The sequence below is a fragment of the Chiloscyllium punctatum genome, chromosome 40 (assembly GCF_047496795.1).
Source record: "Chiloscyllium punctatum isolate Juve2018m chromosome 40, sChiPun1.3, whole genome shotgun sequence".
Classification (NCBI taxonomy): domain Eukaryota; kingdom Metazoa; phylum Chordata; class Chondrichthyes; order Orectolobiformes; family Hemiscylliidae; genus Chiloscyllium; species Chiloscyllium punctatum.
The window spans coordinates 11,880,090-11,896,947 of NC_092778.1; the positions used below are offsets into that span (position 1 = coordinate 11,880,090).

The 16,858-nt window shown below is 42.9% G+C and overlaps 1 protein-coding gene across 2 annotated transcripts in view; it reads left to right on the forward strand.

The window, feature by feature from the left end:
• LOC140464346 (cytochrome P450 3A21-like) overlaps positions 1–16,858 on the forward strand; it is a 51,070-nt gene that overhangs the window by 15,861 nt on the left and 18,351 nt on the right. For both annotated transcript variants that reach the window (XM_072559299.1, XM_072559298.1), the window contains exons 6-8: positions 290–378; positions 11,036–11,184; positions 12,346–12,473. In XM_072559299.1, the coding sequence (XP_072415400.1) occupies positions 290–378; positions 11,036–11,184; positions 12,346–12,473 (366 nt within the window). The remainder of the gene's footprint in view (positions 1–289; positions 379–11,035; positions 11,185–12,345; positions 12,474–16,858) is intronic.

Here is a 16,858-nt window from a genome sequence, read left to right on the forward strand (position 1 = left end):
TTTTAAATGTTAGCTGTAGTTGCTGATACTCTTTGAGGACCTATAATACAAGTGAAAATGCAAAGTCATTAAAATCCATTTTATCAATATCCACAAGGTCCCAGGCTCCATCCATCCTTTGTCAGACGTAATGTCATGTTGGAAAATGTCGTTGCCCGTTTTGGTATGAAGAATAGAAAAATATTATTTAATTGGAGAGAAACTGTGGTAAGGAGGGATCTGGGTGTCTTGTGCATGAATCAACTTTGACATCCACACCTTGTTTGCCCTATTTCTTTTTCCTTCCCAGATGTGTCCAATCATCAGTCGCTATGCAGAAAATCTTGTAAAGAATGCAAAACAGAAAGCAAAGCTGAATGAATCTGCTGATATTAAAGAGTGAGTAACTTGTCTATCAGATTGGGCTTTGGCCCGAAACGTCGATTTTCATGTTCTTTGGATGCTGCCTGACCTGATGTGCTTTTCCAGCACCACTCGAATCTAGATTCTGATCTCCAGCATCTGCTGCCCTCACTTTTGCCTGTAAGATTACACATCTCTGTTCCTGTACCACAAACCCTTCCTACCCCAAGGACTTTCTGATTCTAACTGGTTTCCAAATGGAATTTCTGTGATATTCGTTAATCGTCCAGCCTGTCATGTTCATGCTGATCCTGTACAAGAGCACTTCAGTCTCATTTCCCATTAGCCTTGCACAATTCTTGCTCAGATATTCATCCAATTTCCTCTTTCAAACCACAATCAAATCTTCCTCCCCCACCCTCTTTGGCAGTGCATTCCAGATCCTAATCATTCACTGCATGAAGAAAGAATTTCCCATTCACTTTAAACTAGTGTCCTCTGTATCCTGACTCTTCACTAACACAAAGTTTCTCCCTATCTGCTCAAGTAGATGAATTCCCACCATCTCTTTGAACTTTTTCTAAATTAATTGTTGTGATGGTTGCAATTAATTATTCTTCCCCACTACAGTCAGATCCTATGCCATGCACAGATGTAGACATAGTTGTAAAATGTCAATAAGAGGAAGGTGGAGTCAAAGTGGTCATATCAGTGGGTAAGTCATACAGAACCCCAGATAAACCTGTGTTTGAATCCCACCACAGAAAGCAGTGAGATTTGAATTCAATAAAATCTGAAATAAAAAAGCTGGTCTAATGCAACTCTCAATTATTGTAAAAACCCACTGGTTCAGTAATGTGCTTTGGAGAGAGATCTGCCATTCTTATGTGGTCTGGACTACATGTGACTCCAGACACACACACATCTGGTTGATTCTTAAAAGCCCTCTAGGCAATTGGGGATTAGATTAGATTACATTACAGTGTGGAAACAGGTCCTTCGGCTCAACAAGTCCACACCGACCCGCCGAAGCGCAACCCACCCATACCCCTACATTTACCCCTTACCTAACACTACGGGCGGTTTAGCATGGCAAATTCACCTGACCTGCACATCTTTGGACTGTGGGAGGAAACCGGAGCATCCGGAGGAAACTCACGCAGACACGAGGAGAATGTGCAAACTCCACACAGTCAGTCGCCTGAGGCGGGAACTGAACCCGGGTCTCTGGCGCTGTGAGGCAGTAGTGCTAGCCACCGTGCCGCCCACAATGATGAGCAATAAATGCTAGGCTCACCAATGATGCTTCATTCCATGAAGAAATTAAATTTAAAAATTTCACTTCAGGGTGCTGATTTTTTAAAATTTAAATCCTATCAAGAACTGGCACAGACAGGATAAGCCAAATTGCTTCCTTCTGAGCTGGGACAATTCTGTGAAAAGAACAAGCCAGAGAACAGGGTGTTGGATTATCTCTCCTCCTTCAAGAGGCAGGAGGTGACTTCTCCCTTTTTGAGTTTTGTTGTAGTCCTTGCAGAGAGCCCCGAACAGTGGATGGCTGTTTCCCTCTGTTTTTAATTTCAGTCCAGATAATGTCAACGTACAAAAGGTGGAGAAGCTGTGAAACTGGACTCCTTAGTGCCTGAATGCACAAAAAGATGTGGAGCACCTTGGTAGCCTCTACCTGTGTGCTACCCAATCCTGCTCAGTGTGCAAGAAATGCATACATTAGCACTGACACATGGAGCTGCAGTGTGTACAATTTACAAGATGCACTGCAGAAACTCATCAAGATTCCTGAGACAACAGTTTCCAAACCCAGAACTTTTACCATTTAGAAGAACAAGGATAGCAGATACATGGGTACATCACAACCTAAAATATTCCTGTCCGTGCCACCCATTGTCCTGATTTGGAAATATTGCCGTTCCTTCACTGTCAGTGGAACTCCCTCCCTAACTGGGTTGTGGGTTTAACTACTGCACAGGCATCCCAGGGTTCAAGGAGGAAGCTCACCACCAACTTCTCTAAGGGGGGATCGAGGGGTGGACCATAAATGCCAGATCAGTCAGTAATACCAACATCACATGAATAGTTTTTTTTTCCAAAACTAAGCCTCTTTCAAGATGGATGATGATGGCACTGCCAATGTCATTAAGCATCAGTGTGGCTAGATCCTGGCCATTTCCATCTGAAGGCATGTCCAACATCTCCCATTACACTGACCATAGATTCATCTGGAAGGTGACAGAGGCCCTCTATCTTAAGCAAGGGGATTGCATTGTGTTCACTTCAAGGAAGAAACAGAATGGATAGGCACCTGGATTTGCCATGTCAGCTCGATTCTTAATGGTTCAGAAAGCTATCGGCCGCAATTGGCTATGAAGCTGTGATCGTCTTACCTGAGAATTGTGAGGGTTATAGAGTCATAGAGATGTACAGCATGGAAACAGACCCTTCGGTCCAACCTGTCCATGCCGACCAGAATCCCAACCCAATCTAGTCCCACCTGCCAGCACCCGGCCCATATCCCTCCAAACCCTTCCTATTCATATACCCATCCAAATGCCTCTTAAATGTTGCAATTGTATCAGCCTCCACCACAACCTCTGGCAGCTCATTCCATACGCGTACCACCCTCTGCGTGAAAAAGTTGCCCCTTAGGTCTCTTTTATACCTTTCCCCTCTCACCCTAAACCTATGCCCTCTAGTTCTGGACTCCCTGACGCCTGGGAAATGACTTTGTCTATTTATCCTATCCATGCCCCTCATAATTTTGTAAACTCTTTAAGGTCAAGCCTCAGCCTCCGACGCTCCAGGGAAAACAGCCCCAGCCTGTTCAGCCTCTCCCAGATCTTCCAATCCTGGCAACATCCTTGTAAATGTTGTGGTTCTGTTCACTGAGCTGGGAATTTGTCTTGCAAATGTTTCATCCCCTATCTAGGTGACATCCTCAGTGCTTGGGAGCCTCCTGTGAAGCACTTCTGTGCTGTTTCCTCTGGCATTTATAGTGGCCTGTCTCTGCCGCTTCCGGTTGTCAGTTCGAGCTGTCCGCTGTAGTGGCCGGTATATTGGGTCCAGGTCGATGTGTTTGTTGTACACTGGACAGCTCGAACTGACAACCGGAAGCGGCAGAGACAGGCCACTATAAATGCCAGAGGAAACAGCACAGAAGCGCTTCACAGGAGGCTCCCAAGCACTGAGGATGTCACCTAGACAGGGGACGAAACGTTTGCAAGACAAATTCCCAGCTCGGCGAACAAAACCACAATAACGAGCACCCGAGCTACAAATCTTCTCACAAACTTTGAAAATCCTTGTAAATCTTTTCTGAACCCTTTCAAGTTTCACAACATCTTTCCGATAGGAAGGAGACCAGAATTGCAACAGTGGCCTAACCAACGTTCTGTACAGCCGCAACATGACCTCCCAACTCCTGTACTCAATACTCTGCCCAATACCAAACGCCTTCTTCACTATCCTATCTACCTGCGACTCCACTTTCAAGGAACTATAAACCTACACTCCAAGGTCTCTTTGTTCAGCAACACTCCCTAGGACATTACCATTAAGTATATAAGTCCAGCTAGGATTTGCTTTCCCAAAATGCAGCACCTCGCATTTATCTGAATTAAACTCCATCTGCCACTTCTCAGCCCATTGGCCCATCTGCTCCAGATCCTGTTGTAATCTGAGGTAACCCTCTTTGCTGTCCGCTACACCTCCAATTTTGGTGTCATCTGCAAACTTACTAACTGTACCTCTTTTGGTCACATCCAAATCATTTATGTAAATGACAAAAAGTAAAGGGCCCAGCACTGATCCTTGTGGCACTCCACTGGTCACAGGCCTCCAGTCTGAAAATCCACCCTCCACCACCACCCTCTGTCTTCTACCTTTGAGCCAGTTCTGTATCCAAATGGCTAGTTCTCCCTGTATTCCATGTGATCTAACCTTGCTAATCAGTCTCCCATGGGGAGCCTTGTCGAACACCTTACTGAAGTCCATATAGATCACATCTACTGCTCTGCCATCATCAATCTTCTTTGTTACTTCTTCAAAAAACCTAATCAAGTTTGTGAGACATGATTTCCCACACATAAAGCCATGTTGACTATCCCGAATCAGTCCTTGCCTTTCCAAATACACGTGCATCCTGTCCCTCAGGATTCCCTCCAACAACTTGCCCACCACCGAGCTCACCGGTTAATAGTTCCCTGGCTTGTCTTTACCACCCTTCAACAGTGGCATCACGTTTGCCAATCCAGTCTTCCGGCACTTCACCTGTGACTATCGATGATACAAATATTTCAGCAAGAGGCCCAGCAATCACTTCTCTAGCTTCCCACAGAGTTCTCAGGTACACCTAATCAAATCCTGGGGATTTATCCACTTTTAACCATTTCAAGACATCCAGCACATCCTCCTCTGTAATCTGGACATTTTGCAAGATGTCACCATCTATTTCCCTACAGTCTATATCTTCCATAACCTTTTCCACAGTAAATATTGGTGCAAAATATTCATTTAGTATCTCCCCCATTTTCTGCGGCTCCACACAAAGGCCACCTTGCTGATCTTTGAGGGGCCCTATTCTCTCCCTAGTTACCCTTTTGTCCTTAATATATTTGTAAAAACCCTTTGGATTCTCCTTAATTCTATTTGCCAAAGCTATCTCATGTCCCCTTTTTGCCTTCCTGATTTCCCTCTTAAGTATACTCCTACATTCTTCATACTCTTCTAAGGATTCACTCGATCTATCCTGTCTATACCTGACATATGCTTCCTTCTCTTTCTTAACCAAACCGTCAATTTCTTAGTCGTCCAGCATTCCCTATATCTAACAGCCTTCCCTTTCACCCTGACAGGGATATATTTTCTCTGGATCTATGTTATCTCATTTCTGAAGGCTTCCCATTTTCCAGCCGTCCCTTTACCTGTGAACATCTGCCTCCAATCAGCTTTCGAACGTTCTTGCCTAATACCATCAAAATCGGCCTTTCTCCAATTTAGAACTTCAACTTTTAGATCTGGTCTATCCTTTTCCATCACTATTTTAAAACGAATAGAGTTATGGTCACTGGCCCCAAAGTGCTCCCCCACTGACACCTCAGTCACCTGCCCTGCCTTATTTCCCAAGAGTAGGTCAAGTTTTGCACCTTCTCTAGTAGGTACATCCACATACTGAATCAGAAAATTGTCTTGTACACACTTAAGAAATTCCTCTCCATCTAAACCTTTAACACTATGGCAATCCTTGTCGATGTTTGGAAAGTTAAAATCCCCTACCATAACCACCCTATTATTCTTACAGATAACTGAGATCTCCTTACAAGTTTGTTTCTCCATTCCCTCTGACTATTGGGGGGATCTATAATACAATCCCAATAAGGTGATCATCCCTTTCTTTTTTCTCAGTTCCACCCAAATAACTTCCTTGGATGTATTTCTGGGAATATCCTCCCTCAGCACAGCTGTAATGCTATCCCTTATCAAAAATGCCACTCCCCCTCCTCTCTTGCCTCCCATTCTATCCTACCTGTAGCATTTGTATCCTGGAATATTAAGCTGCCAGTCCTGCCCATCCCTGTGCCATGTTTCCGTAATTGCTATGGTATCCCAGTCCCATGTTCCTAACCATGCCCTGAGTTCATCTGCCTTCCCTGTTAGGCCCCTTGCATTGAAATAAATGCAGTTTAATTTATTAGTCCTACCTTGTCCCTGTCTGCCCTGACTGTTTGACTCACTTCTGTTCTCAGCTGTACCCGTATAGGAACCACAAGATGTACCATTCCGTCAGTTTAAGTTCATGTGTCATTCATAGTACATTATGTCAGTGGGTCCTCTGATCCTGGCAGCAGCCATGATGAAACAACCCAGCATTCCCATTATCTATGGGCCTCCAACAACAACCAGAGGATGGCTTCGGGGACAAAGAAGCATATGATTCCTACTCTGCTCTGTGACCTGACCACACAAGTACAGTTGGGCATGTAACAAAAGTCATGCAACCACCAGGAGCATAGTGGAGCTGCAAACATGACTGCTGAAACCAACACTCTCACTGTCTGGGCTGTTCAAAGAAAACCTCAGTCAATACAGGAGCAAGTTTGAGTTGATCAGCTATGACCTCCACTGTATCACCATTGTGAGGACACAGCCAATGAGACCAGGAATCCAGAGGTTAACTCGAGAGCAGGAGGAGTAAGAAAAGGAAGAATTTAAGAGGAGTAGATGGGAATTAGAATATGAGTCACTTCATCTCTAGAAAGGCTGAAAATGTATACTTGCCTTTACCACCAGTGCTCCTTTATGCCCAACTTTGGCATCCATCTGAGATACCCCATCCCAGCATCATTTTGGGACAGGAATTTACAATAAAAGCCAGCAGCAAAACCCTTCCCAAAACATTCCAATTTACACAAACTGAGATCAACTAATCAACTAATGCATTTTATCAAGTCAAACAGTCCAGAAACAGATTCTTTGGTCCAACTCGATCATGCCAACAAGACATCCCAATCTGACCTGCTCCAATTTGCCAGCATTTAGCCCATGTCCCTCTAAACTCTTCCTATTTATATACCCATTCGGTTGCATTTTAACTGTTGTAATTGTACAAGCTTCCACCACTTCCTCTGGTTGCTGGATCCATACAGGCACCATCCTCTGCTTGAATAAGTTGCCCCTCAGGTCCCTTTTAAATCGTGCCCCCCTCACCTTAAACCTGTGCCCTGTAGTTGTGGACTTCCCCATCCTAGGCAAAAGACCTTGGCTGTTCACCCTATCCATGGTCCTCATGATTTTAGAAACCTCTATAAGGTCACACCTCAGATTCCAACACTCCAGGGAAAAATGCCCCAGTCTGTTCAGCCTCTTCTTTTCGCTCAAACCCTCCATTCCCACCAACATCCTTGTAAATCTTTTCTCCACCCTTCCATGTTTAACAACATCCTTCCTGTAGGAGGGAGGCGAGAATTGTATACACAACTCTAAAAGTGGCCGAACCAATGTTCTGTACAGCTGCAACATGAAGTGGCAACTCCCATTCTCAATGTTCTGACCAATGAAGGCAAGCATACAGAACGCCTTCTTCACCACCCTGTAACTCCACTTTCAAGAAACTATGCATCTGCACCCCTTAGGCAACACCCCCCCCAGGACCATATTATTAACTGTATAAGTCCTGCAAGGTTTGTGAAGGTTTGTAGCTTTAGGGTGTGAGATTTAGGGTGTAAGTTTGCTTGCTGAGCTTAGGTTTGATATCCAGATGTTTCATTACCTGGCTAGGTAACATCATCAGTGGCGACCTCCAAGTGAAGCGAAGCTGTTGTCTCCTGCTTTCTATTTATATCTTTCTCCTGGATGGGGTTCCTAGGAATTCTCTGGCATGCCTTTGCTTAGCCTGTTCTAGAGGCCTGGCTCTAGAAATTCCTAGAGGCCTGTCCTAGAGAATTCGTAGAGGCGTGGCACTCCAACCACAATGCCATAAACAAACACATAGATCTAGATGCCATCTATCAACCCCTCGGAAAATGAACAGGAAATGACATCACCACAAACCCCAGGAACCCCATCCAGGAGAAAGATATAAATAGAAAGCTGGAGACAACAGCTTCGCTTCACTTGGAGGCTGCCACTGATGATGTTACCTAGCCAGGTAGTGAAATGTCTGGATATCAAATCTACAGCTCAGCGAGCAAACCTACTCCCTATAAGGCCTGCCCTGGTTTGCCTCACCAAAATGCAACACCTCACATTTATCCCAATCTGACCTCAACCCATTTGCCAACATTTGGCCAATATCCCACTGAACCCTTCCTATTCAGATACCCATCCAGATGCTTTTTAAATGTTGAAATTGTATCCACCTCTACCACTTCCATCTGCCTATTGGTTCATCTGACCAAGGTCCCATTTTACTCTGAGATAATCTTCTTCACTGTTCACTATGTCATCTATTTTAGTGTCATCTGCAACTAACTATGCCTCCTATATTCAGATCCAAATCATTTATATAATGACGAAAAGAAAGGGCCAAGTACCGATCCTTGTGTCACCCTGCTGTTCACAGGCTTCCGGTCCGAAAAGCAACCCTGTACCACGACCCGCTGTCTCCTACCTTCAAACCAATTTTGTATTCAATTGTCTAGCCCCCCCCCTGGATCACATGTAACCTAACCTTTTTAACCAGTTTACCATGTGGAACCTTCTCAAACATTTTGCTGACATCCATATAGAAAACATCTATTGCTCTGCCTTCACCTCTTTGTCACCTCTTCAAAACTCAGTCAAGTTTATCTTGTGGGTGCCTTTACTTGTTTGCAATGTGGACAAAATTTATTGTATTGGAAAGCTTTTTTCAAATAATTGTTATCAGTGGGATTACTGCTTCTATTGCTGCTGTCATGATCAGGCAATGGGATGTGAATAAGACACAAAATTCATCATGGTATGGAGGATTATATAAATGAACTCACATTGGGGTTGTGAGTTCTTGTGTTGTAGGTTATCTTTATTAACTCACTCACCAGCTCGCTATATTCATTAATACCAGGTTCCTGTTCATTCATTCATAACCCTTTACTAACCTGTTATTTATTATTACATGGTTTCATTCATTCAAAACCGTAATTTGTAGTATATTTTACAATTACAATATGGACTAAAATTAAAACATCCCCTTCTCCCCAAACACCTCAAACCATTATCAGGCCTATTTCTACATCAAAAACGACTTCTGAATAGGTGTCAATATCATAAAACAATACCATCCCCATCAAGTCTCCATGAAACATTATAATATCAATCAGCCCTTTCCAACTGTGTCTCAGACCTGAAACACCAAACAGTTTCTCCAATTGGCCTGTACTTGTTGAGTACCTTTTAACTGGGCTACTATCCCCTTAACTGATAAAACAGCACTTCCATGAAATTGTGTGAATGAATGATACTCACACCGGCAAATAGTAAACAAACCTCCCAACCCAGCTGCGGTAATCAGTTTAATATCCTTTACTCTTTTATGAAGTACAGGTACATGTAGGCCTAGTATTGTTTATTAACATTTATTAATTTAAAAGACAAAAGGACTAACACCTCTCAATTATACAAGCAGGACAGACACCTTTAATCCTATCAGGAGTAGCAGCCAGCACTTGTCTGGGAGACAGAAGATGGATTAAAACCAAAACTAGGGGAGACAGCCTAAGAATAAGAGGTTTCACTTTTAAGCCAAGAAGGAGAAGAATATTTTCCCCAAAGAGGGTTGTAGTTCTGTGAAACTCCCTTCCCAAATATATCGGTGCAGACCGAACGTTGAATTTATTCAAGGCTGAATTAGATTTTTGCTGGACAAGATGATCAAAGGCAGATAGCAGAATGAAGTTGTGATGGCAAGCAGATCAGCCGTGATCTTACTGAATGATGGAGTGGGCTGAATGATCTACTCCTCCTAAGTCCTCTATTCTTCTGCATTAGAGTTACTCCATGATGTCACCCCAATGCCTGTATTATAGCTGGTGGAAGGTTGCTGACTTTCACTGGGGAGACTGCAGACGCCCTGCAAATGATGCAGCCAAACAATGCATGGGACATAGTGAGCTGCAAGCTGGAATCATACAAATGAGGAAGCAGTGTGAAGTTGTTATACATCCAGCTTACATAGGAACAAGAGAAGGCAGACTGCTATTTACAATATTGAGATGTGAACAAATCTTTAGTCATAGAGCTACTAGCTAACAGCTTAGAGAAATGATATCAGAAGTAAGATTTTCCATTCCCAGAATCACAGAAGAAGGCCATTCAGCCCATTGTGTCCACACTGGCTCACTTCAGCATTTTAGTTTGTTGCCGGTTTCTTGTCTTTTTCCCATTAATCCTGTACATTGTTTGTATTTAAATAATCAGAAGTAAGATTTTCCATTCCCAGAATCACAGAAGAAGGCCATTCAGCCCATTGTGTCCACACTGGCTCACTTAAGCATTTTAGTTTGTTGCCGGTTTCTTGTCTTTTTCCCATTAATCCTGTATATTGTTTGTATTTAAATAATCATCCATGCCCTTTAGAATTCCTCAACTGAGCCTGCCTCCACCACACTTCCAGGCAGTGCATTAGAGACCCGAACCACTCACCATGTGATAATGTTTTTCTCACCTGACCTTTGCTTCTTTAAAGCTGTCCTCAGGTTCTTGATCCATTTACAGATGGAAGCCATTTTTTAATATAGGGAAAAAGCTGAAACACTTTAATTTCAAAAAAAGCAGATGGGGGGTAAACAGGAACCTTTAACATTCTGCAGGCATTTGATGGGGATAAACATGGATATGTTTTCATTTTCAGGGAAGAGCAAGGATAAGGACAATATAGTTAGCAATAACTCCAGTGGGAAACTTGCTTGTCAATTAGTATTCACATTGTGGAATTTGTTATCCCAAACAGTAGAAGCAGCTGGCAGAGAGAGATTGAAGTGGAAGCAAATCGAACATATGAGGGAGAAATGAATCAAAGATGTTTATAGAATTAGGTGAAAATGGGTTGAAGATGGTTTATGTGGTGCTCAGATGACCAACTAGGCTGAATGGTTTCTTTCTGAACTGTACATTTGATGGAATAGCCTCAATTTCACATGACAATAAAAGTGTTTTTTTCAGCTGCTCACCAGTTGTAACAAATGCATTTCTCTTTTGCCAGTTTCTTTGGAGCATACAGTATGGATGTGATTACCAGCACTGCATTCAGTGTGGATGTCGACTCGATCAGCAATCCCAATGACCCATTTGTAAAAAATGTCAAAGAATTAATAAAATTCAGCCTCTTTGATCTCAGCATTATCTTTTCTGGTAAGTCATTACATCTTTTTCCCTCTCCAGTTGGTTGCTGTGTCACTCATGTCATGTTGCTCTCATTGCAAAGTTTTAGCAATATTTTGTAAGAAAATCCTATTGAGCAAAAGATGAAGGGATAGGTCCAACAGCAGACACTATTGAATAGACTATCAAAACTAAACCTGACCCACTGAGTTTTCTGTGTGCACCCATCTTTATAATTCTACATTTGAGTGCCAGGAGACTTTTTCTCCACAGTTTCTTCAAACAAATTACTGGGAACGTCTTGGGACCGTTGAAGTTCAGAATCAATCAGTGGGTGCAGTGATTTTAACGAGATCATACAGTATGAGTTCCTGATTGGGGCAGTTAATCTATTCCAATCAGGGAGCACTGGCTGACTGATAATAACAGGAGTGTCAGACATCCTGTCACTCTGAGAGCTGGCTCTGAGGCAGCTGGATCAGTATCAAGGACTTTCCAATCAAGTGTAAATAAAGGGTGACTTGATGATGAGATACCTGCCTTTGTGGAGTTATTCAGTGGGTGTCATGTTTACTCCAGATTTAGAAGATGATGGGTTCAAACTCCACTCCATTGAACACACCATCCAATTAATAATCAGTGCAGAGCTCATTAGCACTGCACTGTCAAGAGGTACAATTGTTGAAGAAATAGCAAATTATTTTTGCTCTCAGATGGACGTAAAAGATCAGTTTTGAACCGGGGCAGTTTTCAGTTTCTTGCCAATAATTTATTCCTCAAACATCATCACCTGAAATCATTTCTGTTCATTATTATTTAATTCTGTGTAAAAGTTGATTGCTAAATTTCCTATTTTGCATTTCAGATATTTGATTTTGCTGTCAAGTATTGTGTAAGGATATGAAAGTTTACTTGACACAACTTTTTTTCCTTTTTGCTGTCTCTCCCCCGCCCCCTACCCCTCCCTCTGTTCCCCATCTGCTCTCCATGCTTTCACTCTTTTCCTCTCCCTCACTTTCTCTTCTTCACCTCCTGCCCCATTTCCCTTTCAATACTCTCTCTCTCTCTCTCTCTCTCTCTCTCTGCACTCACCCTCTCTTTCCTGCCTCTCTCTGGTACAGTATCCTCCTTTCTAAACCTGTGCAAGTGGTGTTATTGACCATCTGTATGACTTAGCCTCTTAAATTCCAGTTATCTTTCCTTCCATTATTCCGATCCTGGAAAAAATGGGTGTCAGCTTCTTCCCGAAAGATGCAAGTGACTTTTTCATGAAAGTCATAACAGATTTGAAGGCAAAGCGACAAAAAGGAGTGCACACTGTGAGTGTTAAAGTAATCATTGAAATGGTTCCAGTTCCTGCACGTGTTTCACCACCCTCAATGCTGACCCTCTCTGAAAGGGATGTAGCAGTAACTAGCGGAGACTGATGCTTAGCAGGCCATTGTGGAGTTGGTGTTCAGTCTGATTGCAGACACCTGTGCAGTCTCACCCAAGGATTCTGGGTAATCCAAGATGTAGGTCAGGAAAAAATTGTGGCTGTATGAGCTACTCCTTTTTTGAGGTATTTTCAGTGTTGGAGCTGAATTCCTTGAATTCCAGGAGCAGTAATTACTGTTTTATAAGCTCTTGCATTGTTTTGGAACTTTGGGGAGAAAAGGTCAAAACAACGGCATTTTTAAAAAAAAAGTAAAGGAGACAAAGGCAGTGACCACGTGTTGGGAAGTGAATCAATGGTGAAAGAAACCTGCACTGCTGTCTGACCCAGTACTGAACTTGCATAGCTACTGCCTCTGCTGTTAGATTCTCAAGTACCTCTGAACATCAGAGTTTGTTTAAGAAAAATAAACAAGCAGCGAAATTCACAGCTGACTCTGGAGAAACCTGTGGGAGAGTTCGCAGCAGTGGAGCAGCTAAGTGACCAGTTTTTTCTTTGTAAATCCACACTGGTCAGTAGAATGGATTCTTTTTGATTGTACATTTTTATTGAGATCTGTTTCCTGATTAAATTTTAAAAATATAAAACATAGGTACTAAGTTAGCCTGGAGCAGTTTTTTTTTAAGAGCAGTAAGACTGTGCTATTTTCAGGGTCTGTAGGTTGTTAAGGTGCAAAGACGGATGGGTGACCTCCAGGAAAGGTAAGAGAGGGAGGCAGGGAGTGCACGAGTCACCTGTGGCATTCCCCATCTCAAACAAGTATGTTGTTTTGGAAAATGTAGGAGGTGATAGACTCTCAGGGGAATGAACACTGACAGCCAGGTATCTGATACTGAGACTGGCTCTAGTGTAATGCGAGGTACGCCTGGTTCCATGCAATTGATTGTGATAGGAACTCTCTAGTCAGAAACACAAGACAGATGTTTCTGTGGCTGGCAGTGAGACATCAGAATGGTGTGTTGCCTCCCTGGTACCCAGATCAAGGAGATCTCGGAGCGGATGCAGAATATTCTCAAAGGGGAGGGGGACGAGCATGAGGTTGTTGTACACATTGGAACTAACAACATAGAAAGAGATAAGTACGGGATTCCAAGAGAAATAGGAAGTTCAGCAGGAATTTAAAAAGGAGGCCCTCAAGGATAGTAATATCTGGATTATTCCCAGTGCCACAAGCTAGTGAGAATAGGAATAAAAGGTAGAGCAGATGAATGTATGGCTGAGGATTTGGTGCAGGGGAGAAAGATTCACATTTTTGGATCAGTGAAATCTCTTCTAGGATAGAAGTGACCTATATAAGAAGGATGGATTGCGCCTGAATTGGAAGGGGATTCATATAGTGGCAGGAGGATTTAAACTAGTAAGGGGATGGTGGGGGGAGGAGGAGCGTGGAAACACAACCCAGGGAGATAGTGAGGAAAGAGAGCATCTGAGACTGATACAGTTGGGAAAAGGAATAAGTCAAACAGTCAGGGCAGGCAGGAGCATAGTAGAGAATGAGGTAGGACTGATGAATTAAACTGCATTTATTTCAATGCAAGAGACCTAACAGGTAAGGCAGATGAACTCGGGGCATGGTTAGGAACATGGGATATCATAGCAATTACAGAGACATGGCTTGGGGATGGACAGGACAGGCAGCACAATGTTCCAGGGTATAGATGCTAAGGAAGGATAGAAAGGGGGCAAGAGAGTAGGGGGATGGCATTTTTGATTAAGGATAATATTATTTAGGGGGGATATTGGAATAAATTCAGGGAAGTTTTTTGGGTGGAACTGAGAAATAAGAAAGGGATGATCACCTTACTGGAATTGTACTAGAGATGTTACCTACCCACCCCCCACCGCCGGCTCCTCAATAGTCAGTGGGAAGTTTTGAAACACATTTTTGTGGAGATCTCGGTCATCTGTGAGAATAATAGAGTGGTTATGGTAAGGGATTTTAACTTTCAACTGGGACTGCAAAAGTGTTAAGGACTTGGAGGGAGAGGAATTTATTAAGTGTGCACATACTGATTCAGTATGTGGATGTACCTACAAGAGAAGGTGCAAAACCCGATCTACTCTTGAGAAATAAGGAAGGGTAAGTGTCTGAGGTGTCAGTGAGGGGACCGTCTCCATAATTCTATTAGTTTTGGAACAGTGATGGAAAAGGATAGACCAGATCTAAAAGTTAAAGTTCTAAATTGGAGGAAGGCAAATTTTGATGGTGATAGGCAAGAGCTTTCAAAAGTTGATTGGGGTTGGGATGTTTGCAGGTAGAGACGGCGAGAAAGTGGGAAGTGTTCAAAAATGAGATAATGAGAGTCCAGAGACATTATGTTCCTGTTGGGGTGAATGGCAAGGCTGAGAGGTGGAGGGAATGCTGGGTGACTGGAGAAATTAAGTTTTGGTCAAGAAAAAGAAGGGAACATCTGTCAGGTGTGGACAGCAGAGAATCAAGTGAATCCTTAGAAGAATATAAAGGGAGTAGGACTATACTTAAGTGTGAAATTAGGAGGGTAAAAAAGGGACATGACATAGTTTTGACAAATATGGTTAAGGAGAATCCAAAGGGATTTTACAAATACATTAAGGACAAAAGGGTAACTAGGTAGAGAATAGGGCCCCTCAAAGATCAGCAAGGTCACCTAATCTGGAACTGCAGGAGATGGAGGAGATACGAAACAAGTATTTTTGCTTCAGTGTTTACAGTGGAGAAAGATATGGATGAGCTAAAATGTGGTGAAATAAATACTGACAATGAAAAATGTCCATATTACAGAGAGAAGGTGGTGCTGGATGTCTTAAAACACATAAGGGTGCATAGATCTCTGGGCTGATCAGGTGTATCCTAGAACTCTGTGGGAAGCTAGGGAAGTGATTGCTGGGCCTCCTGCTGAGATACTTATATCAATGATAGCCACAGGTGAGGTGCCAGAAGACTGGAGGTTGGCTCACATGGTGCTACTATTTCAGAGAGGTGGTAAGGACAAACCAGGGAACTATAGAGCAGTGAGCCTGACCTCAGTGGTGGGCAAGTTGTTGGAGGGAATCCTGAGGGACAGGATGCACATGATTTGGAAAGGCAAGGACTGATTAGGGATAGTCAGCATGGCATTGTATGTGGGATTTTGTATCTCACTAAAATGATTGAATTAATGAAGTAAAAAAGAGGATTGATGAGGGCAGAGCATTTGATGTGTTCTGTACGGACTTCAGTAAGGCATTCGACAAGGTTCCCCATGGAAGACTTGTTAGCAAGGTTAGATTACACAGAATACAGTGAGAACTAACCATTTAGATACAGAACTGGCTCAAAGGTAGACAGCAGAGAGTGGTGGTGGATGGTTGCTTTTCAGACTGGAGGCCTGTGACCAGTGGTATACCTCAAGGATCAGTGCTGGGTCCACTGCTTTTTGTCATTTCTCCAAATGATTTTGACATGAATACAGGAGGTATGGTTAGTAAGTTTGCAGATGACACCAAAATTGGAGGTGTAGTGAACAGTGAAGAAGGTTATGTCAGAGTACAACAGGACCTTTATCAAATGGGCCAAGGAGTAGCAGATGGAGTTTAATTTAGATAAATGTGAAGTGCTGCATTTTGGAAAGGCAAATCAGGGCAGGATTTATGCAGTTAATGGTAAGTCTTGGGGAGTGTAGCTGAACAAAGAGACCTTGGAATGCAGGTTCATAGCTCCTTGAATGTAGAGTTGCAGTTGGTAGGATCATGAAGAAGGGGTTTGGTATGCTTGCCTTTATTCGTCAGAGCATTGAGTATAGGAGTTGGGAGGTCACATTGAGGCTCTACAGGACATTGGTTAAGCCACTTTTGGCTTTATGAGGAGAGGTTGGATGGGTTGACCTGGACTCAGTAGAGTTTAGAAGAATGAGAGATGACCTAATTGAAATATGCAAGATCATTAGGGAGGTTGACAGGGTAGATGCTGAGAGGTTGTTTCCCCCTTGTGGAAAGTCTGGGACCAGAGGGTGTCTTCTTTCAAGTAAGGATTTATCTGCCAGAGAAGTGCAGGAATTTTTTTTTATTTTCAGGGTAGTGTATCTGTGGATTATTTATCCACAGAGGGCTGTTTAGGCTGGGTCATTAAGAACATTTAAGGCTGAGGGAAATTTTCCCTAAGTTAGGTAATCTAGAGTTAAGGGGAAGAAGGCAGGAAAGAGACATTGAAGATTATCAGATCAGCCATGATCTCCTTGAATGACACAGCTGAGCCAAGTGGCCCAGTTCTGCTCCTGTGTTTTATGGTCTTACATTTGGGTGGGATCTCAG